The 13,631-nt window shown below is 47.9% G+C and overlaps 1 protein-coding gene across 1 annotated transcript in view; it reads right to left on the bottom strand.

Annotated features, from left to right (window-relative positions):
• Positions 1 to 2,227: 2,227 nt before the first annotated feature.
• The window catches only part of pex14 (peroxisomal biogenesis factor 14), a 48,270-nt gene continuing 36,866 nt past the window's right edge, over positions 2,228 to 13,631 (bottom strand). The window contains 3 exon segments of the mRNA XM_035522427.1: positions 2,228 to 4,255; positions 5,789 to 5,880; positions 10,555 to 10,652. Coding sequence (XP_035378320.1) covers positions 3,763 to 4,255; positions 5,789 to 5,880; positions 10,555 to 10,652 — 683 coding nt within the window. The 3' untranslated portion in view covers positions 2,228 to 3,762.

Below are 13,631 nucleotides of genomic sequence, written 5' to 3'. Positions count from 1 at the left end.
TTTCTCTCACAGCAGAACCGGAGGGCGTCACGCGGCGTCTGATGCCATCTGTCCACCAGCGGACTGCCTTTGAGTGCAGGATACCCAGTGGAGCTCCAGAGGCCTGGCCCCATATGAGCTACATCAAACAGGCTCCTTCCCCCCCCCAGCCCTGCGCGTGGCACTGCGCGAGATATCAGCAGAGGAGGGGGAGGAAGTGTGCACAGTTCTGCTGTCCCAGTTGCATTAGCCTTGACCTTTCTTATGCAAAGCTGGGTGAGGCTTTACCTCATCGCGTGGGTGGAAAAAACAAATTAGCGCATGAGGTACGGATCGTCATTCACAGCCTCATAAATCTGCTAGAGAGTATTTTGACTCCAGTGTTGGATGGAGAGATAATGCCTTTATTTCATAAGCATGTGAGAAGGACAAATAAAATCTTTCAAAACATATTAAGTCTGGACTGGTCTGGATGATTAACATACAGTCACGTGTGCGTAAGGGGCATCCAACACGTTTTGTTTCAAATTAACCCCGACCTTCTGTGGGCACTTGACCTCTGGGTAATTTCTAACTATAGGGATTAGCACCATTTGGAGTGGAAGCGTGTGATATGTAGGTCATGGGTAAAATAGGTGTGTCCAGTTAAGGATTTCAGAGGATGTGGTGCTGCGTAATCCCTCCAGAAGGAGCCGGTGCTGTGAGCCAGCCCTCGGGGGGGGGGGGGCAGGAAGGGCTAACAACCCTCCCATTGATCGGAGGAGACACTCGGCCTTCCAACCTGCTGAGTGCTCAGTTCAAGAGAACAATGGCACTGAAGCTGCATCAATACACCGGCCTATTCAGGAATCCCCCCCGCCCCCCGCCCCAGCAGCGCACTGGCCGGAGCAGAGCTCACCTCCCGCTCCGGAGACGGATCCAGCGACTGCCGGTGCTCCGTACGCCCCTTTTAACATCTCCCTGTTTAAGCGCCGGGCACGATGCGGTCGAACGCAGATGGCCACCCGCACGTCCTCCCCTCTGAAATAAAGACCAGCGATGGTGAAGGCTTTCTGGGCAGGAATGCACTGCTGCTCCCATAAGACACTAAATGATGTACAAGTGCATTTATTACAGCAGCCCCTATAAATCTGAGCCCAGCCTGAACTCCAGGGAGAGGTTAATGGATTACAAAGGGATGCGGTATCGAACCTTCAAGAAGTTTATACACCACATCAATATGTGCAATGCTATTGATCATTTAGACCTTGACAGACAAATTAAATTCATAAACTTGATAATGCACTGGAATATTCTTATTGCTTACGATAGCGGAATGGCATTTTTTTGTTTGTTTGTTTGTTTTTTTTAAGTAACACTGTTTTAGGATCACAGGTTATCGATCGAATCCACTTAACAGAGACCCCACCGAAAACAGCAAGAAGAGTGCAGATCTCGGTCCGGATTTAAAGTGTCAAAGTCCCTATTAAAAGCTACACAGTAAATGGACCTTTACATGTAATCCAATCCCGGGATCAGCAGACATCTTGTTCCTGCCGCTGCCTTAGAAAGAGACCTGCATTTATTTATTTTTTTTCTAATCCATAGAGAGGACAGTGTCAAGTCATCAAAGATTCATGAATATTAATGAGGAGTGCAAAGCAATGCTTCTCTTACATGTAAACTAGGCTGTATGTGTAGTATACTATGCATATGTACAGTATGCTATGTACTGTAACCTTTCAAATTTATGTGCATATGTACAATATGCTATGTGCCTTATTGATGTATACGCAGTATGCCATGTGCACCACAGCCTTTCAGATGTATCATACGCTTGTGTACAGTATGCTGTGTGCAGGCATGTATGGACAGTATGCTCTATATATGTAAAATAGGATATATGTGCTACCACCTTTCAGATGTATGATTATATGCTTATGCACAGTGTGCTGTTAATATATACAATATGCCATATATATGTACAGTATGCTGTATGCATATATTTTGAATATGCACAATGTGTTCTGATATCCAGACTATGGATTAAAAACCCTTATTTTTACACGAGTGAAGCAACAAAGATGAATTCAAGTTAAATCAAATTTATTACAAATATTTACATTCTCTCTGATATCAGATTTTCATTGAGTTCTATTCATACAGGCCATGCCAGATCTATAAAGGCTTATATCAGACCAACATGAAAACCCAAGCACACCCACCCACCCACCCACACACACACACCCACCCACCCACACACCCACCAGCTGATGGTATGTGCCAAAATGCCTAGGCCTTCACAATCAGATATGTATTATTCCAGTCAAGACACCGTCAAGTTAATTCCCCCCCAGCACTTGAGACCATTACTAACTTTGGAAAAAAATAAATCACAGGCCTGAATTACCGTATATCACATGAATGTGTGTGCTTATTCACTACCATACATCACACAAATAATTTTTCTTGGCCCTGCGACCACTGCCATAGCCCCGCCCAGCTCAACCTGCCCTGGCTGTAATCACGTCAATCAAAAGCTTATTTGTCAAAAGTGAAACTGTCAGAGTGGTGCCGGCTGTCTACTACTCTCTTCGGGATCCTTCACGCCTTTCCCCCCCCTTCTCGTCAGTAGGCGGATGAGTAATTCTGTTAGTTAAGTATTCATACGTTTACTCTCCATTTGCATCAGTGGTGGGGTTTTTTTTGTTGTTTGTTTTGTGTTTTGTTTTGTCTTCTTCAGCCCAGGCCCAAAACTTGAAAAGAAAAAAAAAAGACCCGTAAAGGAAGAAGCACAACCGTCAGCACCTCTGAAGAAACATCCATTGTTTTACATGGTTTAATTACAAACCCCCAGCACTGCTTCACGTTAAGATTACGCTCCGCAGGAGGCCGGCATCATTTGGACTGGGGGCTTTGTCGTGTAATATAACACAATAGAACAGGCTTTCAGTATTAGATTTCTGATTTTAGCCTCCTTGACATTTCAAGCTGCATGAACTAATACATCTGTTATTTGTTGATAATTTGATTATTAACATACTTCATAACCCAAATCAGCTGCCCTGCTGGAGATTTGACTGAAGGGGACACTTTTCTTTTAGCTGTTTCTCTCTCTATCCCTCCCTCCCTGCCTTATTCAGGGAGCATTAAAAACAGTGTTTATCTGCCTCCTCAGCGCTCTTCAACTCACAGCGCCAGCAGGAAGCAAACCCATCATCACTCTAACGGGAGCCGGTGCGGGCCCGCTTGCGCGCAGACACACCGGCTGCTGGAGCTCACCGCTGCCCGATGGTGGCGAGGGTCACGTCTGATGGAGGTCCCGGCCAGAGCCCGACCACCATGACCGCAGCGGACGTGGGCGTGCACAGGCGCGCTAGACCCGGGATGAGTGGGACACATCTGAGCACAAGATGTGGACCGGCGGGATTCTTTGGCGTTCGCGATTTCTTGCCTTTTTGTGCAAATAAAACTACCTCAACTGGTACAACATACAGTACGCTTACAGTATATTGATTTCTCTACGCTGTGGCGAACTACAGACACTAATTCCATGTGAAGTATTTATAGGAAATGACTGGGCAAAGAAAGAAGAAAAAAAGTATTCCGTCATCGTCTAGTTCCACGTCGCACGTTACCATGCTTGCTGCTAACTCAAATAGGACACAAAAGAGCGGATCAGGCTGCCTTCATCTCACCTGCCGCCCGTTCCCACCGCGCTGTGTTTGTGCGGGAAGGGGGTTGAGGGTGTGGGGTTGTGACAGGAGGCCGAGGCTGGCCAGGGCTGTGGCGAGGGTCCTCGGCCTAATCCACCTCGCTCTCGTTACTCGCCCCTTCAGGACGGCGGAGCTTCTCCACCTGCTCGTTGAACTGTCCATCGCCTCCTCTCCTGTCCTCCGATTGGACGCCCAGACGCTCCTCCTCATCTGCGCGAGACACGTCGTCGTCGTCCTCCTCCTCCTCCTCCTCCTCCTCTTCTTCTTCTTCTTCCCCGTCCTCCTCCTCTCTGCGTTCCTCCTCGCCCTGCACCTCCATGCGGACCTGGCTCTTCAGGTCGAGGGGCAGCATGGCCCCGAGGGCAACCTCTCCGTTCAGGCCGTGCGGGCCGGGGGGCGTGGCCTGAGAGCTGTGGCCCTCCTTGATGGGCGAGGAGCTGGCCGATTCGTTGCTGACGGGCGAGATGTCGCTGCTGCTGTTGGTGTGATTGGCGGAGGGCGAGTTGGAGGTCGTGCCTGGTTTGAGCGAGATCTGCCAGGAGGGGATTTTGGGGAGGGACGGAGAAGCAGGAAACTGTCTCCTGAGAGAGAGAGAGTAAATGAGTGTGGGGGGGGGGGGACAATGGTATAGACAAATGAGACATGGAAATCACTTCAAAGAAACATTCCACAAAAACTGAATCAGTGATGGTGACATTGCGATTTTACATTAGTTAAACTGAGTTAAAACAGCAAACATACGACACAGCAACAGTTCATGCTGAGTCTCTTCAGTGATGGTGGTGGCACTTGGTTTTCAAGTCGCATGAAATTGTCACATAAGTTATTTGTTGATCATTTGATTATAACATAATTGATCAGATAAACCGGCTGGCCAGACACAGGAATCTGGCAACTCTGACGCAGGGGGAGTCCCACGCCATCACAACTTATACTCTGATAACACACATATCACATTTACGGTAAACGCGGACATTCCAAAAGATAATTCTGATGGTTGCTAGTAAACTAAGACCGACGAGAATCACTGGAAACTTTCAAAGTGAGTAGCAACCAGTAAAAAGTGAGGCGGGATTTCCCGGAGTTATTCTTGCTAAGACATTCAGGTGGCCAGGAAACAAATGCGTCAGTCGGGCTGGACCGGACAGGACCCTGTCAGAGCTTCCTCTGCTAACTCACTCAGCGTGCCATGCTACTCCTTATCTCACACATCAAATGTTAGTAGCCATGAGCTGAACACTATCCAGGATTTGTCGCAAACAGAGCATTCTGAGAAAAACTCTTCCAGCAAAGTGCAGGGAAAATGTTCTTTAAAAACCCCCTCAGAACTCCATCCTATTGTGGAGTGTATTACTATGTATAGAATACGACATTAAAGCTGAAAGAGTGTGTACTATCATTGCAAAGGAACTTCATTGAAACCCATGTAGGCCTGTAAGCCATATGTAATTGTGAGAGATTAATGTTTTAGCAATATGGCTTCCACATCTGGGTGAGGTGTAACCTCGTAAATAACCTCGTAAATACAAACTAGACAAACCGGAGTCTTCATGAAAAGGTACACCAAACCCCTCCTGCCGGTGCAGCCCGACCGACTGGCCAGAGAGATCTGCATCTCCATTTCACTTTTGCATCTCCCAAAACTGATTGTTAAAAGGGAAACATTCTGTTAATTGAGGGAAGAGAGAAGAATGTCACAAAAACAAGTAACAAGCTTTCAGCTTCAGATGTAACACTAGAACAAAAAGGCAGACAAAGCGAGAGGTTCTTGTGTGTGGGAATTTCAGGTGACTTGGATCTTAATTTGCATGATAAATGATTGAGTAAACATTGATTGGGGGGTGGGGGGTTACGGGAGGAGCCCGCTGGACGCGGCAGAATATTCCAGAAGATTCCAGCTCCGCTTATCTGGCGGATAACCGCGGAAGACCTGAATATGTGCTGCACAGGTTGGGGGTCAAACACACAGCATTTACAGATCAGCACAGCTGAAACTGGAGAGCATAAAAGAGCCAAGTGCGCACTCTGGGTGAAGATACAATTGTGGGGTACAGTGCAGGGTCCCGCAGGGTCCTGAAGGCCCCGTGCGGGTAAACGCAGGGAGGTGGGGTTACCTGCTGAGTAACAGTCCTTTCAGAGAAGCAATCTCAGCCTTGAGCTCACTGATGCTTTGAGATTCCACCATGCGGTTGGTCGTGGAGCAGGCCTGCAGGTAGGAAGGAAAACAAATTACAAATCAGTCTCTATTCCTTTGAACATTTTGTTCCAAACTTGTGCCTTACTAGACCAGTGTCTACCGAGTTCGATCTGATAACAGCGTTACAGACGGAGCACAGCAAAACAATGACATCCTCCATCTCCAGCCATCCGTGCAGAGCCTTTATGGAAGTAGAGCAAAGGGCTCATGAGATCAGGCTCTTCAAGGGGGGATGGGGACGGGATTAATCACGCCATTTTTCCATATTTTTCCATATTTCCGACTGCTGATTTGAGCAGGACAGAGGTGCACGATAAGAGGTCTCAGGCACAACAATGGCAGCTTTCATCAGTCAGCCACAAGTCAAAGGTTTTTTTTTTTATTAAAAGGAGCGTTATCACCCATTGCTTGGCACGGGATGAATTGCCACATAGAATGACGGCCAATTGAAATGGCCTGCAAACATTTGAATAGCAAATGACTTCTGAAAAATTACGCATCTTTTTTCTTTTTAAATGGACAGGTGGTTGATGATGGCGTTTCACGCAAAATGACGTCTCTTGCAGCTGAAAAGGGGTATTCATGGTGAGCTCGACTGTGACCGTGTGGGACGGCCAGACATCTGTGACCGTGACCAGACGGGCCGACCAGCGGCTGCTGCATTTGCTGTCTGCAGTGAGCTCTCCGCACTCAGAATCTTGGAGAACAAACTCCACTTCATCGCCCAAAGCAGCGCGTCTGCCGTGTGCGCACTAAAATGTGAGCGGATTACGAGGGGCCCCGGTGCCCTGCTCCGTAAAGCTACACCGAGTCACAGGGGTACCTGACGCTTTGAACCGTCCACAAACAAACAGCCCTCATCCGCTGCCTAATCCTCCCATACTCCCGGCCTCCGGGGGGAGCGAGATGGAAATAGGTGTGGAAATGAAGAAAAAAGGCTGGGGAAAAGAAAACTCAAAGTGTAATTAAGGATGCCTGACTCACCAGGGGCCGCTAGTTAGAAAGCAGAGACCCCCTGTCGAGTGAAGAGGGATAACTTGGAGTCTTTCACATGTAATTACATCTAAAGGAAATTAATTGAATCACATCTGAAAAAGATCAGGCTCATTTACAGTGTGGGGTGGGGGGTGGGGCAGGGGCAGTAAGTTTGGGGTTTCTCTCCTATCTGCTGCTAAAGCTCCTCTGATAAAGTGCGGTGTTTTTGGAGGGCACATCTGATCCAGGCTGAGCGCATTAGGCCTGGTGAAGACACTCTTATTACAGGCCCCACCTAATTACGACCACCATAATCCCCAACTCCCCACGGCGCCCGCGTAATAAGGCCGGCGTGTGCCTCTCGCCAATTTCACCTGTGGAAAAAAAAATTATTGCTTCGGCGGCCAAGCTTACACTTCACAGACATAAATCCAAATAACGTTTCCAAACGGGGGGCTGAGACACAACTCGCTGCGCCGTGTGCTTAAAGTCCAGGTGCTCTCGGAGACGGCCCGTTCGTTTCTGACCTGCGGCATGCCGTGGCAGCTACTACAACCAAACAACATTGCCTCTCCTGTGGGGGACCCGGGTTCAAACCCCGTATGGGTAAGTGCTCCATGCTATACTAATAAGTGTCCGTTGGCAAGACTCCTAACACCATATTCGCCTGCCTCTGTAACGTGCTTGAAAATTGTAAGTCATTCTGGATAAGAGCGTCTGCCAAACGTGTAAAAGTGAATGCCAGTGAACGCCTTCTTGTGCCTTTTTCACTATGACTGCTGCAGTATCCTGAGTGAGTACTGCTGAGCGATCCTACACCTCCGCCCTGCCTGGATTTCAACGTCAGGTTCACCGCGGAGCGCGGCACGTCTCTCGCAGACGGCCAGCGAAAACATGGAACTAGGAAACGCCTGTAGACTTTTAGCACTGGATATCTAAACAGAGGCCGTTTAAAAAGGTCTGAAAGCAAATGATCCCGCGGCTCCTTTGGCTGAGAAAATTTTCCCCGTGTAATGCATGTATATTTATGGTAGAATCAGCTTGAAACTGAATCCCTCAGGAGTGTTTGCAGTGAAAGTGTTCATGCACTTCCCCGGCAGTGAGCACTTGGGCTAAAAATGAAACAGCCTCTAATCTTCCATGTGCAGACGCTAATAAGGGAACCGTCTCTGAATGTAAAACAGGGCATGCACTGATACCAATGGGGCATGCACCGATACGATTACTCCAGGCATATACCGATAACATCCATATCTTCTGATTACAACGTTGATACCGAACTCAAACACCGATCTGGAACACGTATGGTAAAATTATCATTAAATCAATTACCTAATACGAATAAGGGACAATTATTAGGCATATTTGCTAATTTATTAACAAAACTAAAATAGCATATTTGTTAATACTATGGTGACAGAATAGACTAAATTTTCTGAAAAGGCATCAGGTCCGAAACCCTTTCCGTACCACGCTGTAATATAGTGAAGAAGTGAGCCAAGCTAGCTAACACAAGAGCACACTCTGTAATTCAGAGGTTTATACTATAAGGAATGTTTACTTAGCACCTGAAGAAACAGGAGTTACCATGCGTTTTGTGTTAAATACAGATTTCCATGTTAAAGAGTTTTAATTGCCAAGCTTGGCACATTCTGCTCAGTACAGGAAAGAGCAGAGAACCACAACCCGAAAATGATAACTAATTCAGTGCCTCAACATTCCTGTTCACACACACCAGACCTGAGAACCATGTTCACAATTTCCCATATGGCTGGAGACAACAGGACTGAAGTCCCCCAAAGAAAATTTAAGATCCACTCATTGGCTATAAAGCAGAGTTTATGATTTGTTTAATGGATGTTTTGATATGAAATATACTTTTTATACACCGCTGTCTTCCAACAAGGCACTCATGGCAAATGACGGCAACACTTTAATCCAGTTTACACTTTAACAGGACTCTCCACCTCTCGCTCGCGTTGGCTGACCCCGGCATGCACGATTGTCTGAAAACAGTCCGGACAGGCGGATGTGGGAGCTCTTCAGCTGAGGAGAGAGACAGGCTTAGCGCTGGGCCTTCGCTGACGCTCCTGCCTCACTGTGCCAAGTGAGTTTAGGCAGAGAAGAGCCGGGAGGGAAGCGCGCGCCACCACAAGGGTAACAAAAATGTAAAAATCCAAAGCCAAAGTGGTGAGTCTGCAGTTTGGATGAACTTCAGAGGGGTGAAAGGTTCATATTTTTCTGCCGTTTCTTTGCACATGGCCAGATGCGTTCGCATATGTTTTCCTGCAGGATCCAGATGTTCCGTTCAAACACCCACGTGCCTAACATGCTGTGGACATAAAACGCTGCCACCGTCTCGATTCTAAAGCACTTTCTGCGCATTCTGGCGCCTGTTACCAGATGATTTATCAGAGCAACCATGAGATACAAAGTGACTAGAGTTTCTCATTCGGGGGTATGTGGATGTGTTTTTAACAGGCACTGCATTCTTAATATCAGCAATTTGTCTAAGACGGGCACGAGATACTGGGGATTAGAGGCGTAACGTCAGAAGGGAGAGACACGCGGTTGTGATGAGCGCTTTGCTAAAAGATTATGACACCTTTGCACGCCACATTAGTGTGTGATCAGGAGAAAAACACACACACGCATGCACGCGCACAGGCACAGACACAGGCACACGCGCACAGACACACACAGGCACGCGCACACAGTGCTGCAGTCTGCCACCCTCCTCCGTCTGGAGATGACAGATCTGCAGTTCAGTTTCTCTGATAAAACTAGTCCATCAGCCCTGCAAATGTCTGAACCTGGTCTTAAGGAACGTGACGTAGCGGATTTAAACATTTAAACACTCGCGCCTTACCCCTGGCACGGGGTTAAATGAGATCTCACATCTACAGATAAACAGGCCAAGTGGTGCGTGGGGGTGGGGAGGAGGTGCAGAAGGCCTGAGGCTGTGGTGGGGGCCCTGGCAGGCTGGCTGGCTGGCTGGCTGGCTGGCTGGCTGGCTCCATCCTTCTGTGAGTGTCCTTACGCGCTCTTCGCTGGGTTGGCCCGGTCTTCGCCCGGCGCCGCCCCGCCCATGTACAGTGCTCGTTTCAGCAATGCATGAGCCGTGTCCACACTAATAATTTCATCAGGGCGAGGCTTCCATCTCAGTGTCACTGAAAAATGCCATGTGTTGTTTTAAGCTCACGCTGGCCTTGTTTAACAGACGCTGCACCCTTGATGGAGAGAGAGAGAGGACCTGACAATTATTTACACCATAAGGATCAACACTACAAGTCCCTGCTATTCATGATGTCCTGGTGAGAAATGACCACTTTGGGAAGGAATGTATTTTTTACCCCCAAGACGACAGCTGGGGTCTTCAGTATCAACTCCACCCTGCTGTAAAACCATTCCTCTTTACGTACATTGCATACGCTGAAAGGCATTCCACACATTCCTGCTTTCTGAAAACTGCCATTTGAAAGTGTTTTTGCCAACATATCACCGACATAAGGTAAGGAATTACTCAAATTCACGATTATGCAGTTAGAGAAACTACTGAATGTGCTTCTTTGGTAACTGTTCATGAGAGCAAAAATCTGTCACGCTAGCAGGCCCATTAAGGGTCATGGCACCAGCTCATCCGACAGGCCGGGAGCTCTGAGAATGTCCACGCAAGGGGGGGTGGAGGGTGGACACTGCACGGCTTACCTGAGAGCTGGCCAGCTCCTGAGACAGCTCCTGGATCTTCTTCTGCTGCTGAACCAGGAGTTCCTGTACCGAGGCGAGCGTCGTCTGCAGCTGGGTCACTGCAGAGAGAGATGTGCACCACATTCTCACTTCCAACCTCTCCATGAGTGCTCCGCGAAAAAGAAAAGGGCTCGGTCAAGCGCGCGCTCCACCCCGGAAGGTCCGCAAGTGCTGCTCACGGCTTTCTGTTGGAGCGCCACTTTCCCTCAGCCAGTAATAGAAAACGACTACATTTGTTCATGATTAATCACCGGTGTCCAAGTGAATATCAGCCTAACGTCTCTAAACTCCTATTAGCATGGGCTAGTCTCTCTCAAACTCTCCAAACAACCAACAAGATGGGCGGGGGGGGGGGGGGGGGGGGGGGGGGGGGGGGGGGGGGGGGGGGGGGGGGGGGGGGGGGGGGGGGGGGGGGGGGGGGGGGCAGCTTTCATTTGGGAGCCAACAGAGGGGCAGACGGAGGGTCCTGACTAATCCGAGTAAATATACCTCATTTTGCATGGAGTCTAAAGATTGAATTATTGCCAGGTTTTTCCTGTCCTGAGGATCGTGAAAGCCAAGGAGAAGCCGTGCTAACGGCCGAGAGCTGCTGTTATTAATGGGGCATCATTTCAAATAACCCAGAGCACAAGTGGCTCTCTCGGCTTCCAGTCACACATGCGTTCGCAAACAATGCATTAAGTTTCCAAACTGATTATGTTACAGAAAACCAATAAACGCCTCTATAAATCATGCTCTTAAAGTGTTAAATCAACCCTAATTGGATTAACATCTACAGATATTATTAGCTGCCGACTGCTGGCCCTCCAGTGTGCTGTTATGGGGCTCCGCTTTTTGCGGAAACGACTTTTTGGAACGTGTGATCTACACATGTCCTTCATCCACGACGCTGCTCAGCAACCAACGGGCTACGAGGTGGGGGGGGGGAAAAAAAAAAAAAAAAAAAAAAAAAAAAAGGGGGGGAGGCTAAAACGAGATGACATCGTATGCAACAGTGTACGCACAGACAGCCCTTCAACAGTGTACGCACAGACAGCCCTTCAACAGTGTAAGCACAGACAGCCCTTCAACAGAGTCCCCGAAGCAGCTTATGAGAGCAAATCAACTGGAATGTGACTCCACCGCGCTGGATAACAATCTCGGTTTGAGCCGTCAGACTGTTACACTGGACCTGACAGAACAGTCACTGATTAATTCTTAGGCCAGGACCATTTACTGTGCACAGGATAATAGACTTTCTGTGTATGGCACTATGAGTTTAGTCTTTTGGCCCCTAGTGGTTGGGCAGCACTACTGGCAGATCAGTTCTTCAGGTTTTACTTTGATGACAAGCGCCAACTGCTCCAAAACACTGCCTGCGTGGCCAGCTCAGGAGGCAGGGCGCGACAGATAACGTGGCCATTCATCCTGGCTGGGCTTGAAACAAGCTCTGTCTATGTAGAAAGTGAGAGTGTTGAATTCAAGAAGCAGAGAGTGGTCTCCCAGCTGCTGCGAGGAGCCACACAGCAGGCCTGGTGTAAATTATTCAGTGAATACCTCTATATATTGTACACTACATATGTCCAAGCCTCCCTGTCTCTTTAATGGCCAGCTGGTCACCAATATGCTCTCTACTCACAAAAGGGTCAAACCAGCAGCATAGTTCCATTACTGTGTGTGTGTGGGAAAGAACTTCTGAGGCACATTTGTTAATTGTCTGTGCAAAGTTGCAGGGAAACCGTAATGGGAGTTATGGCCTAACTGGGAGGAGGGGAAGGCCACACAGCTGCGCTCAAAAGGGACGCATCGCCGCACCGAGCTCGGCGCTGCAGGAACTTGCGAACTTTAACAAAGGGTGCGGGCAGTTGGCAAGAGAGGCAGTGGGTTGCTATTACTCATGTTGTGAGGAGAGGGGGAAACCTCACTCTGTAATTGCAACCCTCTCCCAACTGCTAACTGAAACAGTCATTAACTACAATAGCATCTTGGCTAGTGCAGCCACAGCAAATTAGATCAGCGGTGTGACTGACTGACTAACTATGGAAAGGTGTGGGCTATTCGTTCAGAGGGAGAGAGACAGGCAAGAGAGAGACAGAGAGAGAAGGAGGGAGGGAGGGAAGGAAAGAGAGAGAGAGAGAGCGAGAGAATGAAAGAGAGAACAGAGAGAGCGACAGTGAGACCCGGAGACCCAGTTAAATGGTTTGTAAAGTGAAAAGGAAATTAATCTTAACATCAAAGTCATTATCAATGCAATCTACACACATGACCCTAAACAAAACAGGAATTATGTTAAAACCAAACAGAACAATGGCGGGACAGGTACCATTACACGAAGGAAGGATTATTTTTTTGCATATATGAACCAAAAATGACAACGAAAAGGCTCATTTGTTAATCAGATAAAGGCGGCCGCACCAAGCTTACACGCAAAGGTTGCCAACTCAGCCGTCGTCTGGCACTCCCCAAGCCAGGCTACGACAAAGCTGCGCGCAGAAAGATTAAAGTCAACAGATTCTAAAACTGCAGTTCATAAAAGAAATGATGACAGTGTCTGCAATGGCGATCAGCTCCATATGCCCGATATACCTTTGCTAACTGATAACGTCCTCATTTGGGCCATCCAATTTGCTTACTGTAATCTTCGAGATCATTAAAACAATAGCTAGACACCAGATTGGCCCCAGACAAAGCCCAACTGACAGCGCTATCTGTTTGGCCAGTCAAACATACAGCATTTGTTTGCACTGTTCAAAAAGCCAAAAATCAATACTGTATAGCAACTGGCTTTACTCGAACAAATTCAGACTTGCCGTTAACAATAGGCGCGTCCTATGCAAAGTGACTAACGCTGGCCTTGTCAAATTTTCACTGTGCAAACAAAGACTCATCAAATAAATATATAAACATGCACACCCATGAAGTCCTCCGAAACACAGTGACGGAGACATTTTTGCTCGTGTTCTCTTTGTACACAAACACACACAATCACACAAAGTCCTGTTCTCTATTTACATACAAACCGGGAGCAGAGTTACAGTGTAAATGGCGCACTAACGAGA

Source organism: Electrophorus electricus, chromosome 24 (assembly GCF_013358815.1).
Source record: "Electrophorus electricus isolate fEleEle1 chromosome 24, fEleEle1.pri, whole genome shotgun sequence".
Lineage (NCBI taxonomy): Eukaryota > Metazoa > Chordata > Actinopteri > Gymnotiformes > Gymnotidae > Electrophorus > Electrophorus electricus.
Note: the sequence above shows the minus strand (reverse complement) of the source record. Positions and strands in the feature narration are given on the sequence as shown.